This window comes from Geotrypetes seraphini, chromosome 1, assembly GCF_902459505.1.
Source record: "Geotrypetes seraphini chromosome 1, aGeoSer1.1, whole genome shotgun sequence".
Classification (NCBI taxonomy): Eukaryota; Metazoa; Chordata; class Amphibia; order Gymnophiona; family Dermophiidae; genus Geotrypetes; species Geotrypetes seraphini.
In genome coordinates this window covers 313,073,791-313,087,904 of record NC_047084.1, presented here as the reverse complement: position 1 = coordinate 313,087,904, position 14,114 = coordinate 313,073,791, and the positions used below count along the sequence as shown (strand labels likewise).

Here is a 14,114-nt window from a genome sequence, read left to right as displayed (position 1 = left end):
TAAGGTTGAACCATACCATGTTGTGGTCACTGGTGGCTAGCGTTTCTCCTACTGAGACCTCCGATACGCTTTCCCCGTTTGTGAGTACCAGGTCCAGGATCGCCTGGGCCCTAGTGGGCTCTAGTACCAATTGATTGAGCCGTACTCCCTTCATGGACGTTAATAGCCTCCTGCTACTACAAGTTGTTGCTGAGAGTGTGTTCCAATCTGCATCAGGCATGTTGAAGTCCCCTAGCAGAACAGTGTCCCCCCGTAGAGTGATGTTCTCTATGTCTTCAATTAGTTCCGTGTCCTGTTCCTCCGATTGTCTTGGAGGTCTGTATACCACTCCAAGATACAGGCATTTTTCTCTGCCTCTGGCCAGGTTTACCCAGATGGATTCCCCGGTGTACTTAACATCTGTGATCCTGGTTGTTTTGATGTTCTCTTTGATGTAGAGGGCTACCCCTCCTCCTGACTTTCCCTCTCTGTCTTGGCGAAGCAGGTTATATCCTGGTATAGTCATATCCCACCCATGAGAGTCTGTGAACCAGGTTTCGGATATTGCCACTACGTATCGCTCTATGGTACGGCCGCACCTCGAATACTGTGTGCAGTTCCGGTCGCTGTATCTCAGAAAAGATACAGCAGAATTAGAAAAGGTACAAAGAAGGATGGCAAAAATGATAAAAGGGATGGGATGATTTCCCTATGAGGAAAGGCTAAAGCGGTTAGGGCTCTTCAGCTTGGAGAAGAGGCAGCTCAGGGGTGATATGATAGAGGTCTATAAAATAGTGAGTGGAGTGGAAAGGGTAGATGTGAATCGCTTGTTCACTCTTTACAAAAATATTATGAAGCTACTAAGTAGTAGATTTAAAACAATCAGGAGAAAATATTTATTCACACAACTTGTAATAAACTCTGGAATTCATTGCCAGAGAATGTGGTGAAATCAGTTAGCTTAGCAGGGTTTAAAAAAGGTTTAGATAATTTCCTAAAAGAGAAGTCCATAGCCATTATTGAGATGGCTTGGGGAAATCCACTGCTTATTCCTAGGACAAGCAGCATAGAATCTGTTTTGCTACTTGGGATCTTGCTAGGTACTTGGGTCCTGGGTTGGCCACTGTTGGAAACAGGATACTGGGCTTGACAGACCTTCGGTTTGTCCCAGTATGTCAATTCTTATGTTCTCCAGCCCAATTAAAACATAAGAACATAAGAGTAGCCATGACTAGTTGTCCATCTAGTTAGTATCCTGTTTCCAACAGTGGCCAAATCATGCTGAATATCAACCCCTAAAGGACTAACAATAAACTACTAAGAATAGCTAGCATAATTTTTGTTTTGTCTTATTAGTATGTCACGATTTGGAGTCCTCTCTGCTTTTATATAAACCTCTCTAATATTGTGATTGTAAAAAGAATCCAGAACTTTTACCATAGGTTAACAGCATCATCAAACAACCTGAGTGGACATAACTGAAGCTTTTACATGGAAAAGACAACAATTTGGGACCATGTTCTTGTCTTGTTTTGCGCCCAAGCGTAAATTGTGGACACTGACAATTTGAGACCTGATTTTATAAAGGGTGCCTAAAAATTAGACACTGAGGGAAGCACCACCTAGTGCTTGTCAATTGTCACTTAGGCACCGTTTATAGAATCAAGGTTAGTGGCACCTAAAATGCATTTAGGCGTCCCCTATTTATGCCAGGGGGTTCTTGGTCTAAATACTGGTAGGTAAGGGGTCCTTTTACTAAAATGCGGTAGCCAATTTAGCGCACGCTATAAATTAGCAGGTGCTAAATGCTAACGTGTCCAATATATCCTACAGACGCGTTAGCATTTAGCGTACACTAAATCGCCAACCGCACCTTAGTAAAAGACCCATTAAGTCTGTTTTAGGCACCTACTTGGAAAACATGCCCAAGATCTAACCAAGATTTGCCTTTAATCATGCCCACTTTCTGGAAGGCACCTGCCACCCAATTAATTTTAATTTAAGCTAATTAAACCAATTAAAACTTATTATTGGTGCCAATTAAGCCTATTAAATAATTAAGCTAGATGACTAGATCAGCTAGCTGTGCCGATCTAGGTACCTAACTTCAGGTGCCATGTATAGAATCTGGGCCAAAATGCGGGAATTAATCTTTTCCTAAGAAGATCCTTACTCTACTCTACTAACTGTAGCGTGTGCTAAATTGATCAGATTTGTCTAAGACCTGCTTCTAGTGAATCCATGTTGCTTCAGGTTCTGTAATTTAAAAAAATTCACAATTAAGAGTTCAGTGTTAAACTGTTAGAATGCCTAGTGATGCCTACGTAGAGGCATCCTGAGGTGCCTAATGACACCTACCTGGTTAGGGGCGGAGAGTAGGCATCAGAGGTAGGCGCCAGTAAATTAGGCTTGGTAAAACCTGGTCTAATATGCCGGTGCCTAGCAATGACTAAGGCGCCTCTAGGTGTGATTCTATAAATGGCGCCAACAATGTAGGTACTATTTATAGAATCCAACCTTTACTGCCTACAAAATAGGCATGTACTAATGGTCCCACACTAATGAGAAAATTAGTGCATGGTCATTAATAGAAAAATTCAGCCATTTAACCTTTGCAGGAAAAATGGCCTTAGCACGCAGGAATGATCCATATAAGGACACACTAAGACACTTTTTACCACAGTTTGGTGAAAAGGCTCCTTAGTGCGTGAATGCAGGAGGGTTGAACACAGGCAAACGACATGTTGCATGTGGCTTATAGAATAGTGAAGTTATGTGTGTAAATGCCACATGTAGGCATGCCATTTGTGCCAGCCATAGATCTGGTCTAAGCAGCTCAGCCTCAGATGAGCCTAAACGTAGGTGTGTTGGGGTCGACCTATGCCAGCATTCTATACAAACAATTATGTGAGGAAAATTTGGAGTCACAGTCTGTATAAAGTGGGGGTCTACGTTGTGGCACTCAGTTATAGAACTGCCTCCTCTACGTATTAGCTCCACTATGTTGGAGCTTCATTCCAAAACATTAGGAAGGTTCCCTTACTAGATTTGAAGCAGGTTTTAAGGCCTACTATTTTTCCCAAAGGTTTGGGGGCTGAGTGTCTCCATGCCGCTGGATGTTGTGGTCCTTGGCGGACCCTGCAGGCATTCTTTTTTCTCTTCTGAATTCTCTTCATTTTATTATCGATTTTAAACCACTCTGATATTTTCAATGAAGGCCAGTTTATACAATTTTGTAATATGCATCAGCAGAAACAAACATTAGCAAAAGCTGAAAAATTGCCATTCATTTTTTGTACAGGAGTGTGCATGGCTAAGAAAATGAGGAAGCCCAGCTGCTGATATTTGCAGCCTCGGTCACTACAGTGGAATAATCCACTCCAGAATACTGTTAGATCAAAACTATTTACTTGTTTTAATTTAGAATTTCCAGGATTACTGCCAAGGAAATAAAGCAGTGGGAGCATAAATATTATTTTTGATCCCAAAATACACTGTAGTCTGGTTTTCCATGGAGTGTGAATAAAAGGGGGAGATTATGGCTCTCGTGGGATCGGTGTGTGAGCTTCATGGATGGTGGGAGCTGCTTTTTAGACACCACTGTCTTTTCACCGTGTGCTCAGTGAATCGCAGATGATGATAATGTGCACAGTTCTGATTCAGACAGTAATTATATCCAAACAGGATATTTTGCATGCATGTGAAACCTAAATAAGCAAATGAGGCCATTCAGTTTGAAACTGTAAAGCATCACAAAAGGCCAAAGATTTCCACCCAGTCTGGGACCTAAGTCCACTACCTCGATGTTTTTGATGGTCTGTTTGGCTTCCTTCTAAAATCCAAGGTAAATATAAATATAAAATGCAAACATGCACGTACGCGTATTTTTAGAAAGAGAGCAAGAATGATAAAATTCAGAAACTATTTGTTTGCAGAACCATAAAAATATTTGCCACTTTTCATCAAGTTAAACATTTGTATTTTTTACTGTATTATTGTATTTCGCTGATTGTCCAGCTCTTTTTAGTGTAAACCGCCTAGAACTTTTGGCTATGGTGGTATAAAAGAATAAAGTTATTATTAAGTTAGTATTATTAAAAAGGGACCTTAAGGTATAATTGATAAAAGCGCCTCATTCTCCTCTTTCCTAGCATATAACAATTTCTCCTTTTGTGGTGCTCTTACAGATAAATCCCCACTTGACAGAGACTATGGTTGTATTTACCTTTATCCCAGGAAGTCCAGGAAGCCCAGGAAGCCCTGGTTCACCCTATATAGGAAAATTATATACAATTATAGAACACTTTTCACAACTAATTGGAATCCGGAAGAAGCATTTGTGTACATACATTTCAGGTCTGATCATTGGAAGATCATAAAGGCAGACCTGCAGTTCAACTCAGAGAAACCCAAGGCCTATAAAATCCAAATGATCCTATAATTCATACTCTACGAACCCATGCTAAGGTAATTACATATAATACCAGTAAGTATGTTGTAATGGTGATTCATGGCCAAACAATGGTAATCAGCAGCTGGTTATTGGTGGAAGGCCTCAACTGGAATTTAAGCTTAGAATGAGTTCAGAGTCCTGAGGAAGATATTTAGCTAGCAAACACACACAAAGCACTTGTGAGGGCTCCACCACCTGCCCTGCCTCTGTTTAAGGCACTGGCCCTTCTGTCTACTTTCTCTTTGCTGCCATTTTGATCCTACTTCTGCCTCCTTTAGGCCACATGGGTTCGCAGATCCAAAGCACAACTAGAACACAGCGGCAGGAGGACCTGGACAGCAGCTAGGGTGGGCATAGACCAGGGGGTAGGCAATTCCTGTCCTCGAGAGCCGGAGCCCGTTCAGGTTTTCAGGATATCCACAATAAATATGCATGAGATAGATTTGCATCTCAAGGAGGCAGTGCATGCAAATCCATCTCATACATATTCATTGTGGCTATCTAGTGTGACCATATGGCTCCAGAAAAAAGGGGACGGATTAAGACATCCGGGTTTTACTTCCATTGAAAGCAATGGAAGTAAGGAGAACAGATTGAGACATCTTGGTTGCTTTCAATGGAAGTAAAACCCGGATGTCTCAATCCGTCCCCTTTTTTCTGGAGCCATATGGTCACACTATGGATATCTGAAGACATGACCTGGCAACGGCTCTCGAGGACCGGAATTGTCTACCCCTGGCATAGACCCTGGGGCTGCTCCAAGTATGTTGTGGTATTTGTAGAAGCCTCTTGATCCTGGTGTTGTAGGAGCAACTCTGTCTACGGGGGGGGGGGGGGAGGGGGACACATGCACACAGGTATATCCTACCACATGCCAACATGTACATCACTTTGAAGTTTGATTAAGCGATTCATCAAATCCTAAATAAACTTGGAAACTTGGAACATGCATTGCTTCTGGCTAAGCGCGTTTTATATATAGTAGAGATAAATGTAGCAATCGCATCCGTTGAATACGATAAGAAATGGCGTAATGTCTGGAAGTCTCCTAATCATGGAAGCAGGTAGTAGGCCCCTGTGGGCAAAGGATTCAGGTCAGACTACCAGTAAAATAAAACTAGTGCTCTGCTGTTAGAATGAGATTAATTACCACTTGCACCTAGTCTGGAGTGCTCTGCAGGGATTGCTACTACCTAATGAGTCCAGTTAGTCAGCAAGGTATGCACGTAGCCTTTGGGGAGAAAGGGAATTAGGGGATAAGTATCAGTAATGCAATTATTCCCAATTCAGTGGCCAAAGGAACACGAGTTAAGGACACAAGCTACATATAGGCTTACCTAAATTCACTGAAACTATTGTGCATGAGCCAAGGTAATTAATCACTGCCTGGTGTGATGGCAGCACTTGGGTTTGAAAAGGAGGGAGTGGCAGATTTTAGGAATCGCTCAAGCTCATCTGCTGTTCTTTAAAGTTTAACACTGCTGATCCCATCTTGTATCAAAACTACTACTGCAAACGTGCTGGCATGACACATGTCTTTTTGCATATTACTTTCTTATAGAGAGTTTTGGTTAACCCCTTTTGTACAGCACTAAGAGGCCCTGTTTATTATGCTGCGTTAGGATTTTAATGAGTGCCAACTGTTATGCAGAGCTCGGTAGTTAACATGTCATGTTAACAGTTCAAGTTTTATTAGGATTATATATACTGCCTATCAAGGTCATATAAGTGGTTTTACAATCAGGTACTCAAGCATTTTCCTTATCTGTCCCAGAGGGCTCACAATCTATCTAGCATACCTGGGGCTATGGAGGATTAAGTGACTTGCCCAAGCTCACAAGGAGCAGCGCAGGGTTTGAACCCACAACCCCCAGGGTGCTGAGGCTGTAGCTTCAACCACTGCGCCACACACTCATATGTGTTCGTTGCCATGTTGAATACCTAAACACAGAGATTCAAATTAAGGATCGTGGGAAGAGCAGAGAGTCTCCCTTGAAGTTAATCTGGGTGCTGTTAATCTCTTTTAACTGCAATTGCGGCATATAATGCAGAATAGTTAGATACACCCTCCAAATGTGTAATTATCTGTATTTTGTATTTATGACTGTGTCGTTTAATGTGTGGAACTACCCGGAATACCTGCAACAGTCACCATGGAGCGTTTTCTTAAATAGGAGTGCCCGCCTCCCCCTGTTGCGACAAAGCTTAGCCAGCCAATAGGCTGCAGGGAAAAGCAGGACTGAAGGTTGCTAAGGCACTGTCTCTTCATGTAGCACAAACATTGACACAGTGTCATTAAGACCACCCATCACAAAACTCATGCTCAAGGGAGACAGGCCTTGAGCGATACAAATTTAAGGGCACTCTGAACACTGTACATTAGTTTAATAATGAAGCCAAGGGGCCCTTTTACTTGCCACAGATTAAAATTCACTTCTGCAGGGCATGCTCAGGTGTCCCATGGTAGCTTTGGCATCTGCACATGTTTCCCATGCACTAAAAGATACTTATTTTTTTTAGTGCTGGAGGCATGTTTGGAGGCAGAGAGTAGGCCTACCCAGTGCTAATTAGTTAGTGCAGCTACATCGCTGCACACTAACCAGTTAGTGTTGTGGTTAGTGCATGAGCCCTTACCACCTGCAAAATAGGTGTAGTTAAGAGCTCATGCACTAATGGCCATGCACTAATGGGAAAATTAGTGTGCGGCCGTTAATGGAGTAAATAGAAAAAGTAGCTATTTTACAGCCACACTAAAATTAGTCTCAGTGCACGGGAAGCCCATTGCAGGCCACCTTTTAGCCCTATGTGAGATAAGACCAGGAAATGGATGCAGGTTTCATTTTCAGCAATTTATAGGGCACCTATTACCAAAACATGCTTAAATATGGATTGAGCACATTTTAACATGGGTCTTTCTCGTGGGACTAGTAGACGCTCAATGAAGTTACAGGGAAGTACTTTTAAAACCAAGAGGAAGAAATATTTTTTCGCTCAGAGAATAGTTAAGCTCTGGAACGTGTGGACGTGGTAAGAGCGAATAGCGTAGCTGGTTTTAAGAAAGGTTTGGACAATTTCCTGTAGTAAAAGCCCATTGACTGTTATTGAGAAAGACATGGGGGAAGCCACTGCTTGTCCTGAATCGGTAGCATGGGTTTCTGCCAGGTACTAGTGAAAATCAATGAAAACAAGAGAAAAAGGAGTCCCTCAGGGTTCGGTGCTGGGGCCGATACTGTTCAATATGTTTGTGAGTGACATTGCTGAAGGGTTAGAAGGAAAAGTGTACCTTTTTGCAGATGATACCAAGATTTGTAACAGAGACACCGAAGAGGGAGTGGAAAATATGAAAAGGATCTGCAAAAGTTAGAGGAATGGTCTAATGCCTGGCAACTAAAATTCAATGCAAAGAAATGCAGAGTAATGCATTTGGGGATTAATAATCGGAAGGAACCGTATATGCTGGGAGGAGAGAAGCTGATATGCACGGACGGGGAGAGGGATCTTGGGGTGATTGTGTCCGAAGATCTAAAGGCGAAAAAAACAGTGTGACAAGGCAGTGGCTGCTGCCAGAAGGATGCTGGGCTGTATAAAGAGAGGCGTAGTCAGTAGAAGGAAGAAGGTGTTGATGCCCCTGTACAGGTCATTGGTAAGGCCCCACTTGGAGTATTGTGTTCAGTTTTGGAGACCGTATCTGGCGAAGGACGTAAGAAGACTTGAGATGGTCCAGAGGAGGGTGACGAAAATAATAGGAGGCTTGCGCCAGAAGACGTATGAGGAGAGACTGGAAGCCCTGAATATGTATACCCTAGAGGAAAGGAGAGACAGGGGAGATATGATTCAGACGTTCAAATACTTGAAGGGTATTAACGTAGAACAAAATCTTTTCCAGAAAAAGGAAAATGGTAAAACCAGAGGACATAATTTGAGGTTGAGGGGTGGTAGATTCAGGGGCAATGTTAGGAAATTCTACTTTACAGAGAGGGTAGTGGATGCCTGGAATGCGCTCCCGAGAGAGGTGGTGGAGAGTAAAACTGTGACTGAGTTCATGAACTGAGTGTGGGATGAACACAGAAGATCTAGAATCAGAAAATAACATTAAATATTGAACTAAGGCAATTACTGGGAAGACTTGCATGGTCTGTGGCTGTATATGGCCGTTTGGTGGAGGATGGGCTGGGGAGGGCTTTAATGGCTGGGAGGGTGTAGATGGGCTGGAGTAAGTCTTAACAGAGATTTTGGCAGTAGGAACCCAAGCACAGTACCGGGTAGAGCTTTGAATTCTTGCCCAGAAATAGCTAAGAAGAAAAAATTAAAAAATTAAAATTGAATCAGGTTGGGCAGACAGAATGGACCATTCGGGTCTTTATCTGCCGTCATCTACTATGTTACTATGTTAGTGACCTGGACTGGCCACCTAGAGGACGGGCTACTGGGCTAGATGGACCATTGGACTGACCCAGTAAAACTATTTTTATGTTCTGATGTGCTAAGTTCTTATTTTACACAGCAGTATAGTAAGGCTTTTTTATTTTATTTATTTATTTTTGCAGGTGCTGTGCTTATTTTTCTATAAGTGTATGGAACTTGCAAAAAAATATTGCAGGAGGTCTTATTGTTGCCCATGCCTGTTCCCTACCCATTGTGCACTGACAAATTGCCACAAAACATTTTAACGTTTTACATATGTGTTTTCCCCATGTTAAGTGCATATTAGCACTGAATGCAGTTTAGTAAAAGAACCCCTATGTGAGCTGTTTATAAATTGTGTCAAACACAAACCAGGCCTTCCTGCTGTCCATAGAACAATGTCCCTGAAACATATGGCATTTAAGTATGTCTGGGTAGACGGCGTGATGAATTGAAGTCTCTTTTCTATGTGAAATCCTTGGAAAGTGGGGCTGTAAAAGAGATGCAATATGTGCAGTACTTCCCACTGAATTGCTGTCCAGCACCATTCTGAAGCCAGCACAGGGATGTGTATTTATGGCCCGGCATGCATTCCTGCCTTGTTTGCTCTGATGTCTTTTATAGAATAAAGGGACTTCTAAGAAAGCTGAGTTAAAAAATAAATAATCTACCTTGAGTTTAATGTGGAATGATATTTTGCAAATTGAAGAGAAGAGTTCCATAACCCGTTAAGTACAAAAAGCTGTTTATTGGAAAAATGCAAGCTTTTATTTTAAGAATTCTACCTAATATAAGTATTTTTTAAGCCTAATATCATATACCTTACAAATAAAAGTCTTTTAGTGCAAAACGTTTTGCAAAAGAACTTTCCCACATTTAAGCTGCATTTAAGCTTTTTAGCATGTCTGTTGGCATTTTTGTGCAATGAACACTTCAGTAGATGAGGCCCTTTGTAAAAATATACAGTATGAGGGGCCACTGAAAAGTTCTCAGCCCAACCAATAAAGTTGGGACAGTCTCCATCGAGAGCTAAACACTTAGGCCCAGATTCTCTATATGGTGCAGATATCGGTGGGCACCTAAAAAGCGGCCGCTGATTGCATGTCAATCATGCAACGGCGCAGTATAGAGAATCGTGCCTCTGGGAAAGACAGGCACCGGAAATGTAGGCTAGGGCTTTCCAGGCCTCCTTTTCTGGTTCCTATCTTTGTCATGAGTCTACTTAGATGCTTTAGGCTGCCTAACGTCACTTCTGGCATTAGCTATGTCCACAGTGGCATCAGGCGGCCTAAAACACTTCCAGAAACATCATTTCAATGTCATTTTTTACTGAGTTTGGGTGCCTAAAAATCAGCGCTAGAGAATCCAAGTCTTAGTCCAGGGATGTTCCACTTATTTCATTCTGTCGGAAAAATACGGAATGAAAAAAGTGGAAAATTGATAAGGGGCTCATAATAAAAAGATAAAATGTCTAAAAACTTCTAAAAACCCACCTAATCGAAATGAGTTTTAGACATATCTAAAAACAGCTTAGGCCTTTTCGGTGCTGCTGTACGCCCAGAGAGAAAAGGGGCATTTTTGAAGCAGTGATTAGGGTGGGATGTGGGCTGACCTAGACTTAGTCGTACTGCAAGTATAACCGAAAGTTTAACGAGACTGCCTATACGGAACTTATACGTAGTGACTTAGGCGATCTAAAAACAGGTCTAAATGCTCCGAAGGTATCCAAAGTGACCAGATAAGTACTGCAGACACAAAGTACAGATCCCCACACACTCCCCAGTGATCAATGACCCCCCCCCCCCCACACACACACACACTGCCATAAAATCAGAATAAAAATGTACATACCTGCCTGCAGAACATCAGCACCTGGCATAGGAAAGCCTAGTAGAGCTACCCAAAGGTGGCTTAAATAGTCTGGGGGGTGGACTAGTGAACCATAGAGAGGAGGACCCAGGCCCATAAGCCAATCTAACCACTGCATTCATGGTGAAAATGTGCACCCACCAAAAAAAACCCCAAACCCTATTGTACTGCCATATAGGTGCCACCTGCAGCCATAAGGGCTATTGGGGTGGTAAACAGGTGGGTATAGTAGGTTTTAGAGGTGTTTGGGGGGGCTCACCATGACCTACAAGGGAGTTATGGTGAGATGTTTATGTAGCACCATTTTTGTGAAGTTCGCAGCAGTGCCCCACTACTCTGTTGCCATGTCTGGGTGGCCAGTCCATCACTTTGCTGGCCACTCCCACGTCCAAAAGGTCTTGCTCTAGGCGTTTTTGATTTGGATGAATTTTTGGACGAGAATGGGGTATAAAGATAGATGACTTAGCAGTCTGGACGATCAAATGGCTGGACGTATAAGTAAACAATTCTCAAAAAAAAAATATTTTGGACGTATTTTTCGAGAATGAACTTTGGACATTTCTGACTTTGGGCAACTGGCCCAAAATGGACTTAGACATATTTTTTGATTATGCCCCTCTAAGTGTACAGCCCTCAATGGAGACTTTTCAGTGGGCCTTTTTTTGTGCAGACTATAAGGAGACCTTCAGTACAGATATCTCTTCTCGCTCTCCATTTCAGGATATGGACCCTATATCTCAATACCCCCTTCAGCACTCTCAAGTCAATGTCCTCTTTAGAACATATCTATATATTGTGAAAAGTTGCAGGTTAAGATTTTTATTTTCCAACATGCAAGGTTAACATTTAACTCAGTTTTAGTCATTCGTGGTTATTAGAACAGCAGAGACAGCAGCAAGGTTATTTTTAAGGCCACCCATTTCACAAGGCAAGTGTTATTTTGTAGGGTCAACTATGCCAGTGGGTGAAAAGATGCAGCAGGGGAGCAGGAGGTCTGTGCAAAGCATACTGGCTAGTCAGGGGGGTTCCATCTCTGCCTGCATATGTTAACTCTGCAGAGCAGGAGGGCTTTCTACTGAAAAAAAAAGTAAATTAAAAATAATCTCTCCCAACTGCTGCCATGAAACGGAAGGTTACTGACTCACTATGCAATGAATCTGTTAAAATACACTGATCATGCAAATGTTTAGCCAACCATTTAAAATTGCTGGCTGAACACAGTTCTCTGTTTCATAACACCATCGAAGTCCCAACCTGACAATAAACACACAAAAACAGCCTATTAAGGAAAATACACTTTTTTTTTTTTGCTTTCACCATTGCTTGTTATTTAAAGGAAGCAAGGGACTTACCATGTTCTTTACAAAGGGGCTTAAAAGAAAAGACAAATTAATAATCCTTTGAGAAAATATTTTGAAGCATTACCTTTTGCCCCGGATGGCCTGATTCACCGGGTTCACCCTATGAAAACCAAATAAAAGATCTAATTCAGAATAGAAAAGGAGGCTAATGAGGGGCAAAAAAAAAATGTGAAAAGCACAAACCCAAGATTTATTAGCAAAGGATATTGAGAAACAAAACAAACAATGATTATATTCTTGCAATTACCTTAATCCCTGCTGCAGAGTTTCCAGGGTCTCCCTTATGAGACATGCAAAAGAGAGAAATAAGAGCACATTGGTTAACTGTATTACTGTAGCACATGGAACAATAATAATTACTTTTATGTTTGCACTGACACAAAAATACTGGCAAGGTGACTCATCTCCCACAGCAGGATAACAATACATCATAAAAGCACTGCAGAATGATCAAACAGGGAGTCATCTATAATCAGTAAGAACACATTTTTCTCCAAGACAGTATCAGTCTATTTGTTACTCTGCAACAGCCTGAAGCCAATCAGTGGGAACAATGTGCAGAAAGCAAGGCTGAAGAGATGGGCTGCCAATCTTCCAAATGCAGAAATGTGCCAAATGCCAGGCACAAGAATGAAGCTCCTCGGGGCAAAAACTGAATATCTCCCAATCAGGCTGGATATCCTTTCTGACACATGAAAATCTCCCCTCGCCCCTCGGAATGAATATGTGGCGCAGTGGTTAGAGCTACAGCCTGAGGTTGTGGGTTCTCCAACAGATAGATCGATCGAAAAGCGACAAATCACCAGGCCCGGACGGAATCCACCCAAGGGTATTAAAAGAGCTAAGAAACGAAATAGCGGAAATACTCCAACGAGTTTGCAACCTATCCTTGAAAACTGGGGAGATCCCGGAGGACTAGAAAATAGCAAATGTTACACCTATCTTTAAAAAGGGATCAAGAGGTGACCTGGGAAACTACAGGCCAGAAAGCTTGACTTCAGTTCCAGGCAAAATGGTAGAAGCGCTGATAAAAGACAGCATCTGTGAAAACATAGAAAAAAATGGACTAATGAAAGCGAGCCAACATGGCTTCTGCAAGGGAAGATCATGCCAAACGAACTTACTGCACTTCTTTGAAGGGATAAACAGCCAGATGGACAAAGGGGAACCCATAGACATCATTTATCTCGACTTCCAAAAAGCCTTTGACAAGGTACCCCATGAGCGGCTGCTTAGGAAGCTGTGGAACCACGGGGTAGAATGGGACATACACAGATGGGTTAAACACTGGTTGGCAGGCAGAAATCAAAGGGTTGGAGCAAAGGGCCAATACTCAGACTGGAGGAGGGTCACGAGCGGTGTTCTGCAGGGGTCAGTACTCGGACCGCTGCTGTTTAATGTATTTATTAATGACCTAGAAACAGGTACAAAGTGTGAAGTTATAAAATTTGCGGATGACACTAAACTCTGTAGTAGGGTTAGAACTGCGGAGGAATGTGAAGACCTACAAAGGGGCCTGAACAAACTGGAGGAATGGGCGAATAAATGGCAGATGAACTTCAATGTAGAGAAATGCAAGGTCATGCATATAGGGAAAAAGAACCCGATGTTCAGCTACAAAATGGGGGGATTAGTACTAGGGGAAAATAACCTTGAAAAAGACTTGGGTGTGCTGGTGGATACAACAATGAAGTCAACGGCACAATGCGCAACAGCCTCAAAGAAAGCAAACAGAATGTTGGGTATTATTAAGAAGGGTATTACAACCAGAATGAAGGCAGTCATCATGCCGCTGTATCGTGCGATGGTGCGCCCGCATCTGGAGTACTGTGTCCAATATAGGTCACCGTACCTTAAGAAGGACATGGCGATACTTGAGAGGGTTCAGAGAAGAGCGACAAAAATGATAAAAGGTATGGAAAACCTTTCATACGCAGACAGGTTACAAAGGCTGGGGCTCTTTTCCCTGGAGAAGCAGAGACTCAGAGGAGACATGATAGAGACTTACAAGCTCATGAAGGACATAGAGAAGGTGGAGAGGGACAGAT

At 42.3% G+C, this 14,114-nt stretch overlaps 1 protein-coding gene across 1 annotated transcript in view; it reads right to left on the bottom strand.

The window, feature by feature from the left end:
• Nucleotides 1-14,114, bottom strand: part of COL25A1 (collagen type XXV alpha 1 chain) — a 405,886-nt gene that overhangs the window by 141,802 nt on the left and 249,970 nt on the right. Inside the window, exons 18-20 of the mRNA XM_033960097.1 lie at nt 12,314-12,346; nt 12,131-12,166; nt 4,205-4,249 (exon numbers count right to left, since the gene is read on the bottom strand). Coding sequence (XP_033815988.1) covers nt 4,205-4,249; nt 12,131-12,166; nt 12,314-12,346 — 114 coding nt within the window. The remainder of the gene's footprint in view (nt 1-4,204; nt 4,250-12,130; nt 12,167-12,313; nt 12,347-14,114) is intronic.